The sequence below is a fragment of the Entamoeba invadens genome, assembly GCF_000330505.1.
Source record: "Entamoeba invadens IP1 unplaced genomic scaffold scaff_1105074726411, whole genome shotgun sequence".
Lineage (NCBI taxonomy): Eukaryota > Evosea > Mastigamoebida > Endamoebidae > Entamoeba > Entamoeba invadens.
In genome coordinates, this window is record NW_004443515.1 from 58,586 (window position 1) to 75,917 (window position 17,332).

Genomic DNA, 17,332 nt, shown 5'->3' on the forward strand with positions numbered 1-17,332 from the left:
ACACACTTTCTGTTTTGATACAGATATATTCCCCAACATACTACTAAACATTATTTACGTCCAGAAATTTACATTCAAAGGTGTATGTTAAAAATGTATTGGAATATTGGTAAACAACATTTTAAAAGGTTGACACCACATTTTTGTGTATTTTGAATAAGAAATAAATCAAGCCTGTGAAAATTCAACTAAAGAAGTAAAGTTGTTGAATTCTGGAAATTCAAAGTATAACTTTTTTGTTTGTTTTTTGTAAGTTTCGAAATTCTGAAATAAAGTTGGTGCCAGTTTGAAAAAGAGTTGAATGAGGACACAACATTTGTTCGAGTTCTGGGGAAAAAATGTAAAAACGATTAAAGTGAAAGAGTGTTGGAAAATGTTATTGGGTTTGTTTTAAAACAAAAAATGGCAGAGGATGTGTGATGTGCCATAAATAAAAAGTTTTTTCCATAAGGTTTGTTTGAGAGACTGTGTTTGTGTTTGTTGCATAAAAAGCATATCATCAGTTATGATGTGCTACATTTTTATAAGTAATTATTTTAAAAAAATATTATACATTTTATATCTATAAATACAAGAATGTGTTTGGTGCATTAAAATTAATTCAATTTTTTTTAATGTTTAATAATCAAATTTTTCACGTTTTAATACACATAGGATTACTTCATCAATGTACAGTAGGGAAAATGGACCCGGTACTTTAGAAATGAATCCGAACCTTTAGTAAAAACTCCTAATGATTAGGGCTTCTTCCAGTTGTAATAAATGTGCACAATTTGGAAAGAACCAATCATTTTAACCCTTCGAAAAAAACTGAAACTTTACAAAATTGTCCAATCAATTTAAACTAATTTCATTTTTCTTTTTTTCAACATTTTTGTTATTTTCTCTCTATATTTCATTGCGCCAAAACACCGTTAAATCACGGGAAATACAGATTTAAACAATTATGAAATGTTGAACATTTTCTATTATAATTAATGTTAAAAACCTTGTTTATAGAAAATGTTTTTTCTTCTTAAATAATCTTTTCTAATTAACAATCAACAAGTAAAATAATATACTTGTGAATTAAGATTATTTCATCATATCTTTAACTTTGGACTTCATGAAAATGGTATTAACAGTCCAAGTGTCTTTTAACAAATATTGTGATAGTGAATTTATAGTTATTTCATGATAATATTTTGACAACCTATGATGAAAATGAACCACTTTGCATGTTTATTTTATCTACTATGACACTATATAATAATTTTATGTTGTAATACCAAATTGTTCATGTTTTAATTCCAAACAGTTTAAAATGTTATTACATTTTTTGTTTTTAAATGTTATTTTGAAAAAATAATTCTTTATAATATTAATAGTTTTTAATAGCTTTATTATATATTCAGGGTTAATAAGTGATTAACTAAAATTTTTAATTATTTAAAGAAAAAATCGAAAAAAACAATTTATTGCATACTGTTTGTTTCATTCACATCTGTTTTAGTAATCTGTTGTCATCCATTAACACAATAGAAAGCAACAACCTGAGTGATACAAGACCTCTCAAGTATTATTACTATGAGAGGTGTCTATAACTGGGTTTTAAAATCCATTTAAAAAAACCAAAATATGCTGCGGCTTGGGATAAGAGGTGATGATCGACGAGAAAAAGACATCCTCTTAAAATTTAAACAAATTGTTGTATTTTTTGTTATTTGGATTTAGTTATTGGTATTTTCTTTAATGAATAATGTTATTGATAAAATGTTATTTGAATTGTGTTATTTGAATTTTTGTTATTAAAATAATGTTATTGCCTATAAAGGGTTTTGTCCCAAAAATGTATTTTTTTACCGTTTCACATTTTTTACTAAAGTTGCCCTAATTGTTCTAATGATCCTAGTTCATTTCTCCTACTGTACTTAAAATATCTATTTATAAATAGTAATTAACATTAATATTAATATAAATTATCTTTAGTTTATTTTTTTTTTCAAATTATGAATAAAAACTAGTAATTAATGGTTTTTTGTTGTTTTGGAATAGTTAAAAAAATCAAAAAGAATGGTTAAGCTATAGTTTTTATATAATAAATGTATAGTTTTAGAAATTGTTTATTTTGAACAAGGACAAAGAACAGTTGGAATAAAGAACGAGTAAAATGTGGCCCGAATAAGATGAAGAGGAAAAGACACTTATGATTCGGAAAAACAGGTCGAGAAGTAGCAGAACATTTTTTGTTGTCAATTTTTAGACATTTCTGTTGTTTTGAATAATACATAAGGTAAGTCCCAGTTTTGGATATGGACAAATACGCGTTCAAATAAAAATGTAAAATTTGACTTTTTGAATAAATATTTATAATTAGCTAAATATGAGATGCTATGAAAATTATCCCAGGACGAGTTCTCCCATTTTTGTTGTATTTAATAAAAATGTTGTTTAAATAATAATTACAATCATTTATTTGTTTTATTTAAAACTATTTTAAGCTACTATATAGTGTTGAAAGCATAAAAACAAGTTTTTAATATTATAATTGAACAAACATGGTTATTTTTTTTATCAATAATATCAATAAACATGTAAATATATTTTTGGAAATTTTAATCGAGTTATTTAAAATAAAAAACAAAAAATGCATTTTAAACACATTTCGCTGCACAAATCAATAAAACATATAAATAGTTTATTTTACTATACTGATGTTGTCACAAAGGCAAAAAAGATTCAATAATTCATCATCAGCAACAAAAATATAATCAAACTATTTTAAATAGAAACTAAAACATAATATAATAAAAGTTAAAAAAAAGATTTTTGTATTAGTAGGTTTTTTGTAACGTGTTAGTTATGTTAAGATTGCCAAAAATGTGTATAAGGCATTTTAAGATTTATTTTTTTGTTGTTTTTTGTTGTTTTTATTGAAAAAAAGATTAATTATTTTGTGTTGTGTTTTTCTTTCGAATATATATTAATATAAACGTGAAGTATTTATATATTATTTTAAAATAAACATGGATAATATAAGTAAATCGGTTATAAAATAGTTCAAAATCCAAAACTAATACCAAATATTTATTACAATCGAACAAAACATACAACAAATAAAAATCGTTTTATATTATTATACATTTAAATCAACAATTATTAACATTGATATATTTTTTTAATTCGAAAACAAGTTAAAAAGAAAGGTTTTCTGTTTATAACATGAGATAATCGATATATAATACAAATAAAAAACTAAAAATAACAATCAAAATTACTAACAAATGGACAGTCCAACTCAAGAACACAAAGTTGAATTTGTTTATTCAACAAAAAGAACACTTTTACCTTGTTTTGAAGGTTATATTTTTTATTCAAAAGACTCTTCACATAAACGGTATAGTTGTAAAGATTGTGGAGTAACTATTACACTTGTAAAAGAAGTTGTTGATGAAGAAGTTAATTATCTTGTTGGACCAAAGCCACAGCATTTAAATGGTCATACAAATCACATGGAATATATTCAGAGATTAAAAAAATACAAAAAATCAGAACAGAAATCTATGATGATAAAAACAAATATAAACCAGTTAAAGAAATAGAAAAAACTTGTTTAATAAACACCAATTCAAGACTGAGTGTGTCCGGTAGATTAGCAAGAACATATAAAAATAAATTATACAAAACAGTAACCATTGATAATTATTTTGAAAGTGAAAAAGTAAAGGACATTTTATTGTATAGAAACGAAGACAATACAATTATAATTATTGGTTCGAAATCATTGTTAGAAAAAGCCACATACGCCAATGTTATTTGTGTAGATGGCACTTTTAGTAGGTGCCCAACAACCTATTATCAGTTGGTGACATTTCATTTTCTTTTTTATGTTTTGTTAAATAAAAAAGATGCAACAGTATACAACGAAGTATTATTTGTTATTGATCAAATATATTTGATATTATTTGGTGTTCCAATTTTTAATAGAACCGATTCGACAATATATTCCGATTTCGAGGCAGGTTTTATAAAATCTATTAGAGATTTGAGTTGTCAAATGAAATAGTGTTATTTCCATTTTACACAATGTTTGTGGCGGAAAATTCAAAACTTTGGTTTGTCTGAAAAATATAAGTGTAATGGGCAATTCTCCAAAGAAGTAAGAAGACTTATCACACTTCCTTTTTGAAAGAAACAGATTTAAAACATCAATTTTATATATTACAATCACGTTTAAAAGGTAAAGATTCTTTTATTGTTTATGAATATTTCGAAAACACTTGGTTAAATGATGTAATGATTTCGATTTGGTGCCACTTCGATTCAATGATGTGCACCAACAATATAGCAGAATCCTTTCACAGCATGCTTTCTCGAACCATTCTTACACCAAAACCATCTTTTGGAAAATTTATCGATCATTTGTTGGACATTATAAATGAAACCGACATAAAAGTTCAAACTGAAACGACAAATCCAAAAAGTAAGAAAATCAAACAAGAAACCACTATAATGTGTATTCAAATGTAAGTCAATCGGTTTTACACTGATAAAAAAATAAATTGTAATATTGAATTGTTGTTGGATACTATTTTTTTTGCAAAACTTCATTCTAAAAACTCGTTTGAATGCTTTTTTGAATCTGAAGGAGAAACACTTGAAAGTTTTAATTTAAAAAAGATTCAAAATATTGTGAGTAGTACACAAATAGATTGTGTTATAGGGAGTCTAAAAACTGGTTGGGGAATTTATTAGAAACTTTTAAAGGAAAAAACAATATTTACACGTATTTTGGAAAAGAAAAACCCTGCTCTGCAGTTTTGGGAAGTATAAAGGATGTTAATTTCTATTTTTGTTTTTGTTGTTTTGCAATTTTAAAAATTAGTAAAAAACCAATGAAACCAATGAATAACCAATGAATAAAAACGAATCATTTATATTTTTGTGGATAAAATATATTATTTCGGAAGAGAATTGCGTTCTCTTTTTAATCATATAACACACATTTAAACATTTTGTTCACACACTACACAAAAAGTAGTCAACAACCGTGGCAAATTAAATTATCTCGCTCTCACACACAATATATATTATATTTTATCACACTTTTTCTTCACATATTATAAATATTGTAATGAATTATTGTTTTGAGTTCAAAATATTTTTTTTATAGTCCAAAATTCGATTTTTTAAATCTGTTGACTTTTTAATCCATTATATTTTTATGTAATTTTATCTTATTTAAAATTTGAATTGAAACGTAACAATGTTTTTGATTAATACAATTAATATTTTAATATAATATATTATTAAATTTCAATTGTTTATTGAGATTCATTTGAAATTATTATGGCAATAAATGTTGATTTAATTTTTTTGAAATTATTTTAATAAAAAACATTATTTTTATAAATGTTTTTACTTAAGATGTATGTTATATTATACTATTATATGTTATAATTATTAATAATATTTATTATGCTTATTTATTAGTTTATTAGTTTATTATTTTATTTAGAATAATTATTCAAACATCGACTTATTCTTTAATAAATAACAGTGATCAGACACACAACCTTCAAACAGTGTATTTAACATGTTATTAACAGCTTTTTATTAACAACAAAACTCACTCTTGATATCCAAGAATGTGTTTATTAAAGTTGACTTTATTAATTTATAAAACTAAAACAATATTATAATTTACTATCAACAAAACAACTTATTTTTCATTTTATTTTCAAAAAATCAACAACCTTACAATTATAAATGTAGTGCATTTACCTATCATTCATTTCAATTTTTTTATTCAATAGATGTTATCAAAGAGTCCATTACAACAATTTGAAATTCTAATTTATCAAAATAAAAAAGATAAATTAATATAACAGGGATTAGTTTTTTAACTTTTTAAAACACACATTTTAACATATTACCCTTTATGACGAACAATAATATTATAACATTATCCCACATGTATCATACATAACACTTCGTGTTTAAACATATTGAAATAAATATCATCGTTGAGAGAAACGATGACTATTTTTTAGATAAATACAAAAACAAAGGTTTCATTTTTCGTTCCAAAAAACAAAAATTATTGCAAATTTTTACCCGTCACTTTGCAACGGGTTTGTTACAAAACAATATTTGTGAAATTTTTATTTTTAGAAGTTACAAATACAATACTTGACTTACAAAAAGCGTTCATATTATTGGCCAGTTAATAAATCCATTTTCCTACCACAAACAAATAAATCAAAATTGTTCCAAAAAGTGAGCGAAAACGGAAAATCAAGGGTTTTGTTTTTTTTTGAATAATAACAATAAATATTAATTGATTATGTTTTACATTGTATTAATTTCGAAGTTTTGGAGCATTTCCCAACTAGTTTATGTATCCCAACCAGTTTATAGACCTCCTATAATTGGAAAAAAAAGAAATGAAAAAAAATATCAAGTATTGTACAAATATTAACGAACGATTCAAGCCAACCTTTGTGGGACGAGGAAGGCAATTATCACTAGCGACAAGTCTGATGCACAATGCTACTGCTGCAAAGACCAGATTGGCAACATAGGACACATCTTGCTGAGTTGTCCAATGACCAAGAAGTTTCAAATAGCCAGGCACAATGTAGTTTGTGACAAAATCCACATGGCACTGCTAAAGAAGCTGAAGATGATAGATGAGAACACCTCAATGACAGTGCGTCCCAAAGACATGTACGACGAAGGGGGAGAAGAATGTGGTCATTGCCAAAATAAATCTACTTTGTGATGAAAGGCAAAGTTTTGCTTGAAGGCCCGACATTTATTGGCAAGACAATGAAGCCAAAAAGGGTTATGTAGTTGATATCACAATTGTAAAAAATGAAAACCTCGCCACTGCTTAATTCCAAAAATGTCAAAATACAGCACACTTTGTGAGAAGCTTCGAAGTGTAAGGAATCCGCGAAGTGTGACCACTGTTCCTGTGGTCATAACGATCAGCGGACTGATAAACAAACTCTCTGTGGAAAGGATAGAGAAGTTGTTGAAGATCATATTGGACCTACCTAAGATAATTGGGGTTGTCACAATCTCTAGTACGAAGGATCTGATGACTTAATGAGTCATGGGAGAGCTTCCTTTGAGCCAGGAAACTCACTGAATTGTTCTTTACATGACGAATCAGGAACAGATAATCCCGAAGGCGAAGAGATGGTTGAAGGAGAAGACTGCTCCGAGCCATGTAATCCAATAACAAATCAAATTGTAAACGCATAATTGAATTCTTGGGGGTTTTATTGTATTATTTTTTTGTGAACATTAATGTTAATTCAATAAAGTTTAATGGGACCTACATTGACCACCACCTCTTAAAATAGATTAAATTTTTTCTATTTCGAATCATATTCAAATTAAAATCATAGTAAATAGGAAACTGGGATAATATTAGGTCTGGTTCCAGAATTCAAAAAATGCCGAAAATTCACCTCGAGTCAGTGGATAACGAGTAAGACGGAGCATTGAAAAATAGGCTCATAAAGACACACTCAAACAGTCTGTTTGTGCACCGTTTCACCCACTTTCCAAGTCCTCCCTTGGCGCAATACCCCTAACCCCCCCCCGCAAGTGGGGGAAACCACATCCGCGTCCACACAGTACGGACAGGGAAAGTGGGTGACATGGGGACGCACAAACAGTGGCTGATAAATGGACTTCATTCAAAAAACACTTGCGGCAAATATTTTTTTGGTAAAAGTGGTGGTGGTCAATGTAAGTCCCATTCTTTTCATTATAAATTTTAAAATGATATTTCAATTTTCCCAAGTTTTTTCCATCAACTTTTCTTTTTATTTATTTTTTTTCATTTTATCTAATTTTGTCCATGTTTTTTTGTAAAAAGGTATTGCCACGTTAGCTAGTGCAGGTTTGGCGCTTAGTGCAAGTATGTCGCAAGTCTTTAACCAAATTTTTTTGTAATCATTTTTTTTAACATAAAAAATAATTAATTAATTATTTTTTTATATTTACAATTATTTGACACGCATTTAAACCTTTTTTACAAGTTCTTAATTATTTTTAAATATGTTTTTGACTTTAAATAATTATTATAAGCCCAAGCATTTTGATGAATCTTCAAGGTCACCTTAATAATCATTTAAAACAACAAATAAATACAATTTAAACAAAAAAATGAATAAGATCAAAGTAAATTAATTAAACCCTAAAGCATAATTAGGGTTTTGATTATAACCTTGTCGAAACGCTAATATATCGTGTTGTTGAGGATTGTTAGCAACTCTTTTTTGATTTAGTCTTTGTTTCAAGGTTTCATAATCATTAAAGACGTCAATGTTTTCGCATTCAGTTTGTTCGACATTTTCTCGTTGTTTTGACAACACAAAACAATTTTTGCACTTTTTCAAGACGACTTTCGCTGTATCATTTATTAAAACAACGACAAAATTAGTGCAGTTTTCAAAAAGTGATGATTTTGCACCTATAGACAATTCATGATCGACGTTGTCGACATTTTTCATCACGTAATAGTTCACACACTTTTGCTCAAATAAAGTGGGACACTCTGTGGAGTCCAAACACAACTCTTTTATACTTCCAACAACTCCGGCATTATCTAAAATTACTATTTGAGACCGTACGAAGGTCACTCTGTTGTACAATCCAATACTTGCTGAAAACGTCATAAATCCTTCAGACTCGACAATGTCGACTATTTTAGTTTTACTCATCAACCCAATTCTGAAGTTCTTGCATTGTCTTATATAAAGTTCGACCACATTGATGGTCGGATCTTTAACTCCAAATTTTACACAAGAAACAAAATGGCACTTCTCCATTTCTATTCTTCCAAAAGTGTATATAGAAAAGTCCGGACATTTGCCAATAAAATTATTTAGTTTCAAATTTGGGATAAAATCCATTTTTTGTTCGATTATGAGTGTGTCACATATACAATTGTTAATAATGACATTTCGACTTGTAATTGAAATTTCTTTGTTTGTAACACTTGACGGAAGTGACGGATTTTTATTTAAACTCTGTTGGTGCTCATCGATAACAGCGCCAAACACGTTTCGGCGTTGTTTACTTTGTTTTTTCTCTGATAAATTTACATAAAGACCTTTTTGAGCTTTAAATCCGTTTAAATTAATAATTTTCCTGTTTTGTTGTGGATTAGGGATTTTATCTGATAAGCACTTTTCTTTAAGCATTTCGTACTTATCTGATGTATAAAATTCAAAAGTCTCAATTTCATTGTTTTCAATTGGACAAATGGGGTGTTTTGAATATTCGAAATTTTGTGGGAATGTGTATGTCGAGTCCAAACTTTCAATTTTTTCAAGTAAATTAAAATTGCCTTTAAAATCGACTTCCTGTGATGAAACAATTTTTAAAAATTTCATTTTAGAATTTTCAAAAACAAATTCACAATTTCTGCAAAACTCGATTTTAAAAATTTCGCAATTTTCAAATGTGTTTGGGAAGATCAAATTTTCGGTATTAAATAATAACACACGTTTTGTATTTGTGAAATCCAAATGAACAAATTTAGAAATTGTTTCAAAGACGACTTCTGTGGCTTTTACATTTGTTGTATTTTGAAGTGTTGAATTTGAAATGACCAATTTTTCTATTTTTGTGTTTTTTGCAATATCAAATTTTGTATTGTTGTAAAGAAGAAGTGACTCGATGCAGTCGTTTTCTGATGATATTTTTGCACCACTTGAGTTTGCAATTTTGATATTCAAATTTTTGTTATTTGTATTCAAAAAGTTGAAAGTGAAATTTGGGCAATCTTTGAATTCAAACTTGTCACATATTTCACAGTCGATACTTAACACACAATTTATACAATCAGTACACAAAATGTTATTAGCACACTCTTTATTAATAAACAACTCAACGTTGTTCATGTTGTGTAAAGACACCATTTTTAAGTGTTTAAGTTGTTCAAAGATATAATCATCAAAACGGTTCAAATGTAGTTCCTCGACATTTTTAAATGGAAACAGTTGGTCATTTTCGTAAATTTGTTTTGTATCATTAATTTCAGGTTGTTCCGTTTTCTCGTGTACTTCTCGTTTCTTTTTGATAAGTTTAGTGTTAAACAAATTGACCTTTTTAATAGTGTTAAAACGCTCTGAAAATTGGAGGGACATTCCCGTTGCTGTGAACTCCTCGACATTCAAAACATCGGGGAGAGTCACTAAATTGGTTTGTTTTTGTTGCATTCCAACTGATTTTGAAATATTTCCAAACACCAATGAAAGTGTTTTGACGCATTTTGGGAGAACCAAAAGACTTAAGTGAGACTCTTTAGTTATAATGGTGATATTTGTTGCTGCACAATTTTCTACAACTTTCTCGATTTTTTGTAACTCTGAATTTTGAGTCATATTCATAATAGAAAATATCAATTTGTCTTGTTGAATTAAAGGTATTAAACAGTCTAAATATTCAATTGGTACTTCGTTCGAGTAATTTCTGCAATTTTGTGTTAAAATCAAATTTTTTAAATATGATAATCCATTTGTCCAATCTATACAAATTTGTGTTTTATATTTCTTTGGAAGTTCGTTAATTCTTTTAAAAATGTTTTTCTGATATTGACTTTCAACAGAATCCATTAAATTTGATAAATAATTCATATCAAAAATGATGAACACAAGTCGTGGGAACAACTCTGAATTATCCACATGTTGTTCAAAGTAGTTTAGAAAATTATTAAAAACTATGATTGGCATAGTAATTTTCTGATGTAAAATTTCTGATATCATTTGAAACAAATTAAGTGGGTCGGTGTTCTTATTATCATTACCAATAACAACGCTTTGCATCTTGTCACAAATTTCTTGTGTAATATTTTCAATAATTTTAACATCGTCACATTGTGTTATATAATTTCTTATGAAAACAGGCTTGAAAAGATATTCAAATAACACTGATTTGGAATTACAGTTCAGTGTGTCTGGGTGGAATAAGTCGTAAAACCGTTCAATGTCTGGTGCTGAATCAAGCCATGGATTCACTTTAAGAGATTTGACTGCAGAATATGCAGATTGATTTACTTGAATAAAGGTAAAGAGGTCACTCAATGTTGGGAAATAAAGAGTGACTTGCATCATGTATATCATTTCAAGGCGTGACATAAGGTCTTTTTTTAAGATAATAAGTGTATGACTTGTTTTTAAGTTTCAAAATATTGAGGTTTTATGGTAATTTTGTTTTGTAAAAAACATGTTTTTTTATAATTTTGTCAAGAGTTATTGATTGAAAATTGTTAAATAGTTTTTTTGGTTATAAAACATTATCTCAGTGATAATTTATATGCGAAAAAAAACCGCAATTTGGTTGTTTTTTAATTAAACAAATATTTGAAAAAAAAACAATCAAAGTAGTTTAAAAAGTTGTTCCACCAGCATCTCCATTTGTGGACGACTTTTTGGGTTTTGGCACCAACATTGTGTGATGATGTTGTACTGTTCTTTTTCTATTGGGTCTTTTCGTTTCAGCCGATTGTTGTGAATCACAAACTCAGCGATTTTTCATGGAAATTTGAACGTGTCATTTTGATAAGCTTCAGACCACCCAAAAACTTCATACATAGTTACTCCAAATGAGAAGATATCAGCAGCCTTCTTATACTTTTCTTTGTTTAATATCTCAGGAGCCATATACACTGGAGTTCCAATACCCTTTGTAAATGTCATGTTAGTCATCAACATGTTGACATTTCTTGCACTTCCAAAATCTGTCAATTTAGCATTGACTTTTTCATTCAAGTCAAGTGAAATAACAAGAATGTTGTCTGGTTTGATGTCTCTGTGTAATATCCCGTTCTCATGTAAATACAATACACCTCTAGCTCCATCAATCATCATTTTAACTCGTATTTTCATTGGCGGAATTTGTTCGTTCTTTTTATGTTTAATCAAGTCTTGTAAACTTCCATATTGTGCAAATTCTGTGACCATACATATCTTATTTGGTATAAAGACAGCTCCATAAAAGTGGACGATATACTCACTTCTGAATTTGTCCAACATTGACACTTCATTTTCAAATTCTTCGATGAGTTTGTCTGTATCATTTGATTGTTTCATTTTCTTGATAGCAACAACATTTCCTCTGTAACTTCCTTTGTAAACAACGCCAAACGAGCCTTCGCCAAGTTTCTTGTCTTCTTTCAACTCGTCGTAATCCAATTTAGTCGAGTTTTCTGTTGTGATTTCAATGGCAATTGGGACAGACACAGTCTCACTGTTTTCGATGTTCATTGTGACTATCATCATCTCGTCGTGTAATTTCAGTGAGCAGTGTGGTGTCACAAACACCTCAAACTCGCACGCCTCACCTCTCTTCAGAGTCACCAATTGCGGTTCTGTGCGAATTGAGTATTTGTCGCAGCCGCCACGTGTTGTCATTTGGACTTTCAAAATGCCTTTGCCTTTGTTGCCAACACAGAGGAGTTCGCGAGATTCCATTTCAACGGGAATGACTTCACACGTGTCATCAAATGGCAGCGACTTTTTGTTTGTTAAAATGTTGGCGTCTAACACACTCATTGCGATGTTTGAACGACTCATCTTAAAAACACAGATGTTTTCCATTTTCTTTGTTTCCTTGCGCTTTTGCAAAACGACTATTGTAATTACTATAATACTAATGATAATGAGTATTATCACAAATACAGAGACAATTGGAATGCCAACAACAACACCATAATTAGTGGTGTGAATGCAACTCAACATGTCGTCACTCAATTTGTAGTTGTCATCACATTTTGAACATTTGTTGTTGGCAGACGCAACACAGTTTTCAATGGCTGTGTAGTGTGAACAGACACCTGACACAAGTACATTGTCTTTCACACAATCAGTGCACTCATCGATGCCATTGCATTGTGTACATGTTTCTTGACACTTCACACACAAATTGTTTGAGAGATAGTGTCCCCCTTCGCATAGCATACAACCGGCTGTTGTTTTGTTTGCACACGAAGTCAACTCGCTTTGTGGTGAACACAATTTGGTGACATTCGATGAAGTGCGATAAAACTCCTCATTACACACAACACAATTTCCTTCGTTTGTGCACGACTTGCATGACACATCGCAATTTATACACGTTGATCCATCAAATGACCGCATGTACCCATCTTTACAAGTTACACACCCGCGATATGTTGACATCAACACGTCACACACACTGACAAGTGCGTTGATTTCAGTGCAAACGCCGTTGCTGTTTGCATACGAGTAGTCGTCACACTTTGTGCAGAATGTCCGATTCGAACAGTAGACACAGGGGTAATCACATTTTACACACATGTGGTCTGCGAGGTAATACCCACTCAAACACCTCAGACACCCCTTTGTGGTGCTCACTTCACAATGGCTGTCTGTCTGTGTGTCTTCGTTTTTAGTTGTTTGTTTGGTGGTCTCATTTGAAAGTGTTTGTGGCATACACAAATATCCATCGAAATTGTAATCGGACTCACACTCGACACATTTGGTGTTGAGTGACGAGACAACACCACAATTAGACAAAACGCCAGTCTTCTCTTTGCAGCCATCAACATCTTTGTAATAGCCACTCTCACATGTGACACACACTTTGTCAAATAAAGAGCAATGAATCGATTGGCTGTCTGTGCACACACCTTCAACGTTGATGGAGTTGTTACACACAATGCAAATATCTCCGTTCTGATTGTCACAATTTGGATTGTTTTGTGAGCACATACCATGTGAGATGTGTTGTTTTGCATCACACTTGATACAATCACCATACGACATTACTATACACATGGTGTTAGTTGTACACACGCCATCTATCAACAATTTGTTTTCTTTACATTTCAAATCTGTGATAATTCCATTTGAAACGACACACACTTCACTCTCACATTGTTCAATGGTGTTGTCGTTTGTGGTGTGATACCCACTGACTGCTAAGTAGCAGTACTCGTTGTGTGATGTTTCACAATTTTGTTTTGCTTTGCCACACGACACGTCATCAACACAATACAAACACTCGGTGCCACTTTCTCTGTTGATTTCATATTTACAATTTGTGTTAACAACACAGTTGCCATTCGATGTGATCACATCTGAAACGCATTTGTCACAGCCGTGTTGCGAGTATTTCTCACACTTCTCATTCTTAACATTACAAACTCCGTTCAACAACATCGTTGTTGTATTACATAGGTAACACGTTGTATCAATTTGGTTGATGCACCCATTCATGTTGGTGTGTAATTTGTGATCATCTGTGTTGTAGTATGTTGTAGTTGTGTATCCCAAATTGCACGCCTTGGAGTCACTTGAAGTGACGTATGGCGCAAAACAGGCGGTGCAAATGTGTTGATTATTGAAATGGTCTGCAATCTGACACTTTGGGATGACATTGTACGAGTAGTCACACGTCGTTTCTGTGACTTTGACCATCCCAACTTCACACTCAACACAACTGGTGCCAGTTGATATCATGTTGCCCGCACACGATAGACACGTTTTTGTTGTTTTTGAACACGTCAGACAGTCGTTGTGAATATCACCACATGGTTGACAATTGCCATCTTTATTCAAATAAAATCCGTCTTCACATGATACACAAATCCCATCTGATGTCTCGTCTGTGCACAAATCGCAATATCCAGATGGAGCACACGACACACAACCATTGTCAACTCTCTTGTTGCCGACTTCGCATGATGTGCACGCACCACTTTTTTTGTCACACTTTTTACATTCAGTAGAACACTGTTGACACTGCAAAACACCGCCTTCTGAGTATGTGAGGTCGCCACACAACGTACACACTCCACTGTCAAAGCCATATCCAGCAGCACATGTGAGACATTTTCCATTTGTTGCATTGCAACTTGCACACGACAAGTCGCACAACTTGCAAATGGTTTGTCCCTCAACGTCTTGGTATGCCATCTCACCACAACTCTGACACACAGAACTCGTGTAGTAAGTCCCCCTTGGACATATGGCACACTTTCCAGCTGCTAGACCATACCCAATCACACAATTGACACAATACCCATTCGTCGCATCACACCCATCACATTTCGTGTCACATTGCTGACATGACAACGATCCGGCAGTTGAGTATGTCATTTCTCCACATCTTTTGCACTCAGAAGAGCCTTCACCGGCATATGTACCCGCCTTGCATGTGTCGCATTTGTTTGTTGTTTGATTTGCCATTGTTCCTGAAATGCACAGTGAACACACTCCATTCGATAGAACAGCACCACTCACACAGGCTACACACTTGCCACTTGTTTTTTCGCATGGTCCTTGACACAAAACATTACACGTTTTGCAACTTGTTGATCCTGTTGTGCTGGCATAAGTCCCATCTCCACAAGGATGACATTGCAAACTTTTTGGTGATGATGAAAATGTTCCAAGTGGACAATACTCACATTTGTTTGCAACACTGTATGTACCAGCACTGCAAACAGAACATGTTGTTGTTGTAATTCCCATACCCGACTCACATGACGTGCAATATCCATTTGTCTTATCACAACTCAAACACATCGAACTGCAACTTTTGCACGTTGTGCTTCCTGCCAACGAATATTGCATGTCGGGACACGTTACACAACTTCCACCACTTTGGTACGTGCCAGCTGGGCATGTGTCACACATTTTACCGTTCAGAAAATATCCATCATAGCAAGATAAACAGTTTCCATTTGTTTGGTCGCACATTTTACAACTTATGGAACACGTTCTACACCCACTTGAACCACCAAGTGAGTAATACCCAGTCGTACACTTTGAACACAACGAAGTTCCGCCACTCGAATAATACGATGCTGGACATATTGAACAGTTCTTATTTGACGAATCGTACGAATAGCCAACATTACATGAAGTGCACTCCCCCGTCTTTTTTAAACACACTCCACAACTTGTGGAAACGCATTGTACACACACCGAACTTTTAGTTGTGGAATAAAACCCATCTGCACATGGTTCACAAGAAGAACTACCCTCTTTAGCCGCATAAGTCCCTGCCAAACAATTGAAACAATAAGCACTTCCAATGTTGGAATATGTACCTTGTTGGCACTTTAAACAGTTTGTTGACGCTAAAAGTGAATTTGAATATGTTCCTCCAGCACACGCCTTGCATGAAGCACTGCCAGAAGATTGGGAATAATACCCACCAGGACACGAATTGCATGTGGATGCTCCTTTATTAGAATAAGACCCTGCATTACATGTACTACAAGAGGAAGACCCACTATTAATTGAAAATGTTCCAGCAGCACATTGGGTACAACTTGATGATCCAGTACTGGAATAATATCCAGCAAAGCATTTTGTACATGTAGTAGATCCAGACGACGACGAATATGTACCAGCAAAACAACTTGAACACGTAGAAGCTCCACTTGTGGAATAATGCCCCGGGGTACATTGAGTACATTGAGAAGCTCCACCCAAAGAATACGTTCCCGCTGCACAAGTTGAACACGAAGTGGACCCAGTGCCGGAAGCATATTTACCAGCAGAACACTGGGTACACGACGATGACCCATAATTTGACGAATAATAACCAACAGGACATTTACTGCATTGAGAAGCACCGGAGTTTGAGTAGGAGCCCGCAGAACATGAGGTGCATGATGTTGTTGTTCCGCCCAAGGAATAAGTTCCCGCTCGACAATAAATACAAGAAGTTCCTGAGAGGTACTGGCCACCACCACATGTTGTTGCGGCATTTATTACTGTTGTTATTAAAAACAGACATAACATGATATTTAAATATTAAGTAAACAATTAAAAAAAGTTTTCGATTATTTTTTGAAGTGAAAATTTAAAAACCATTTAATTATAGTTATAAATTTTATTTTTTAACTAAAATTATTTAGGTCATTTATTTTATTTAATCAACGCCAATATATAAATTCAATGTTTGCTTAAAACATAAAAAATTTTTATATTCAAATAATTATATTTATGATATCGGAATTAATGGAAATTACCATAAAATATTTGGACCGGACTAATTATAGTTATTTAATATTAAGCGGATATTTATAAAATAAAATAAAACGGGCAAAGATATAAATAAGTTTGCAGTTTTCTTATTCTTTGGTCTCAAAAATGGTTATTTTTCGGGATGAAATAATAGAAAAAAATGAATTTATTGTTTTAAGTTTGGATAAACAATAATATAATATGAGCTATATTCTTAAGTTTATTATTATTAATTATTATTTAATTATAAAATATAATTCTTTTGTTCAACCTTGTTTAACTTCAAAATGACCATTCAATTTAACCGATCATTCATTTTTTCAATC

The 17,332-nt window shown here is 31.5% G+C and overlaps 2 protein-coding genes across 2 annotated transcripts; both read right to left on the reverse strand.

Annotated features, from left to right (window-relative positions):
- Nucleotides 1–8,183: 8,183 nt before the first annotated feature.
- Nucleotides 8,184–10,619, reverse strand: EIN_413620 (hypothetical protein; the record flags this gene model as incomplete). The annotated part of the gene is made up of 1 exon (XM_004258417.1): nt 8,184–10,619. The coding sequence occupies one exon, from the start codon at nt 10,617–10,619 to the stop codon at nt 8,184–8,186; it is 2,436 nt and encodes an 811-aa protein (XP_004258465.1).
- A 918-nt stretch (nt 10,620–11,537) lies between these two features.
- Nucleotides 11,538–16,781, reverse strand: EIN_413630 (protein serine/threonine kinase, putative; the record flags this gene model as incomplete). The annotated part of the gene is made up of 1 exon (XM_004258418.1): nt 11,538–16,781. One exon carries the CDS (start codon nt 16,779–16,781, stop codon nt 11,538–11,540), a length of 5,244 nt encoding a protein of 1,747 aa, XP_004258466.1.
- Between the last annotated feature and the right edge of the window lie 551 nt (nt 16,782–17,332).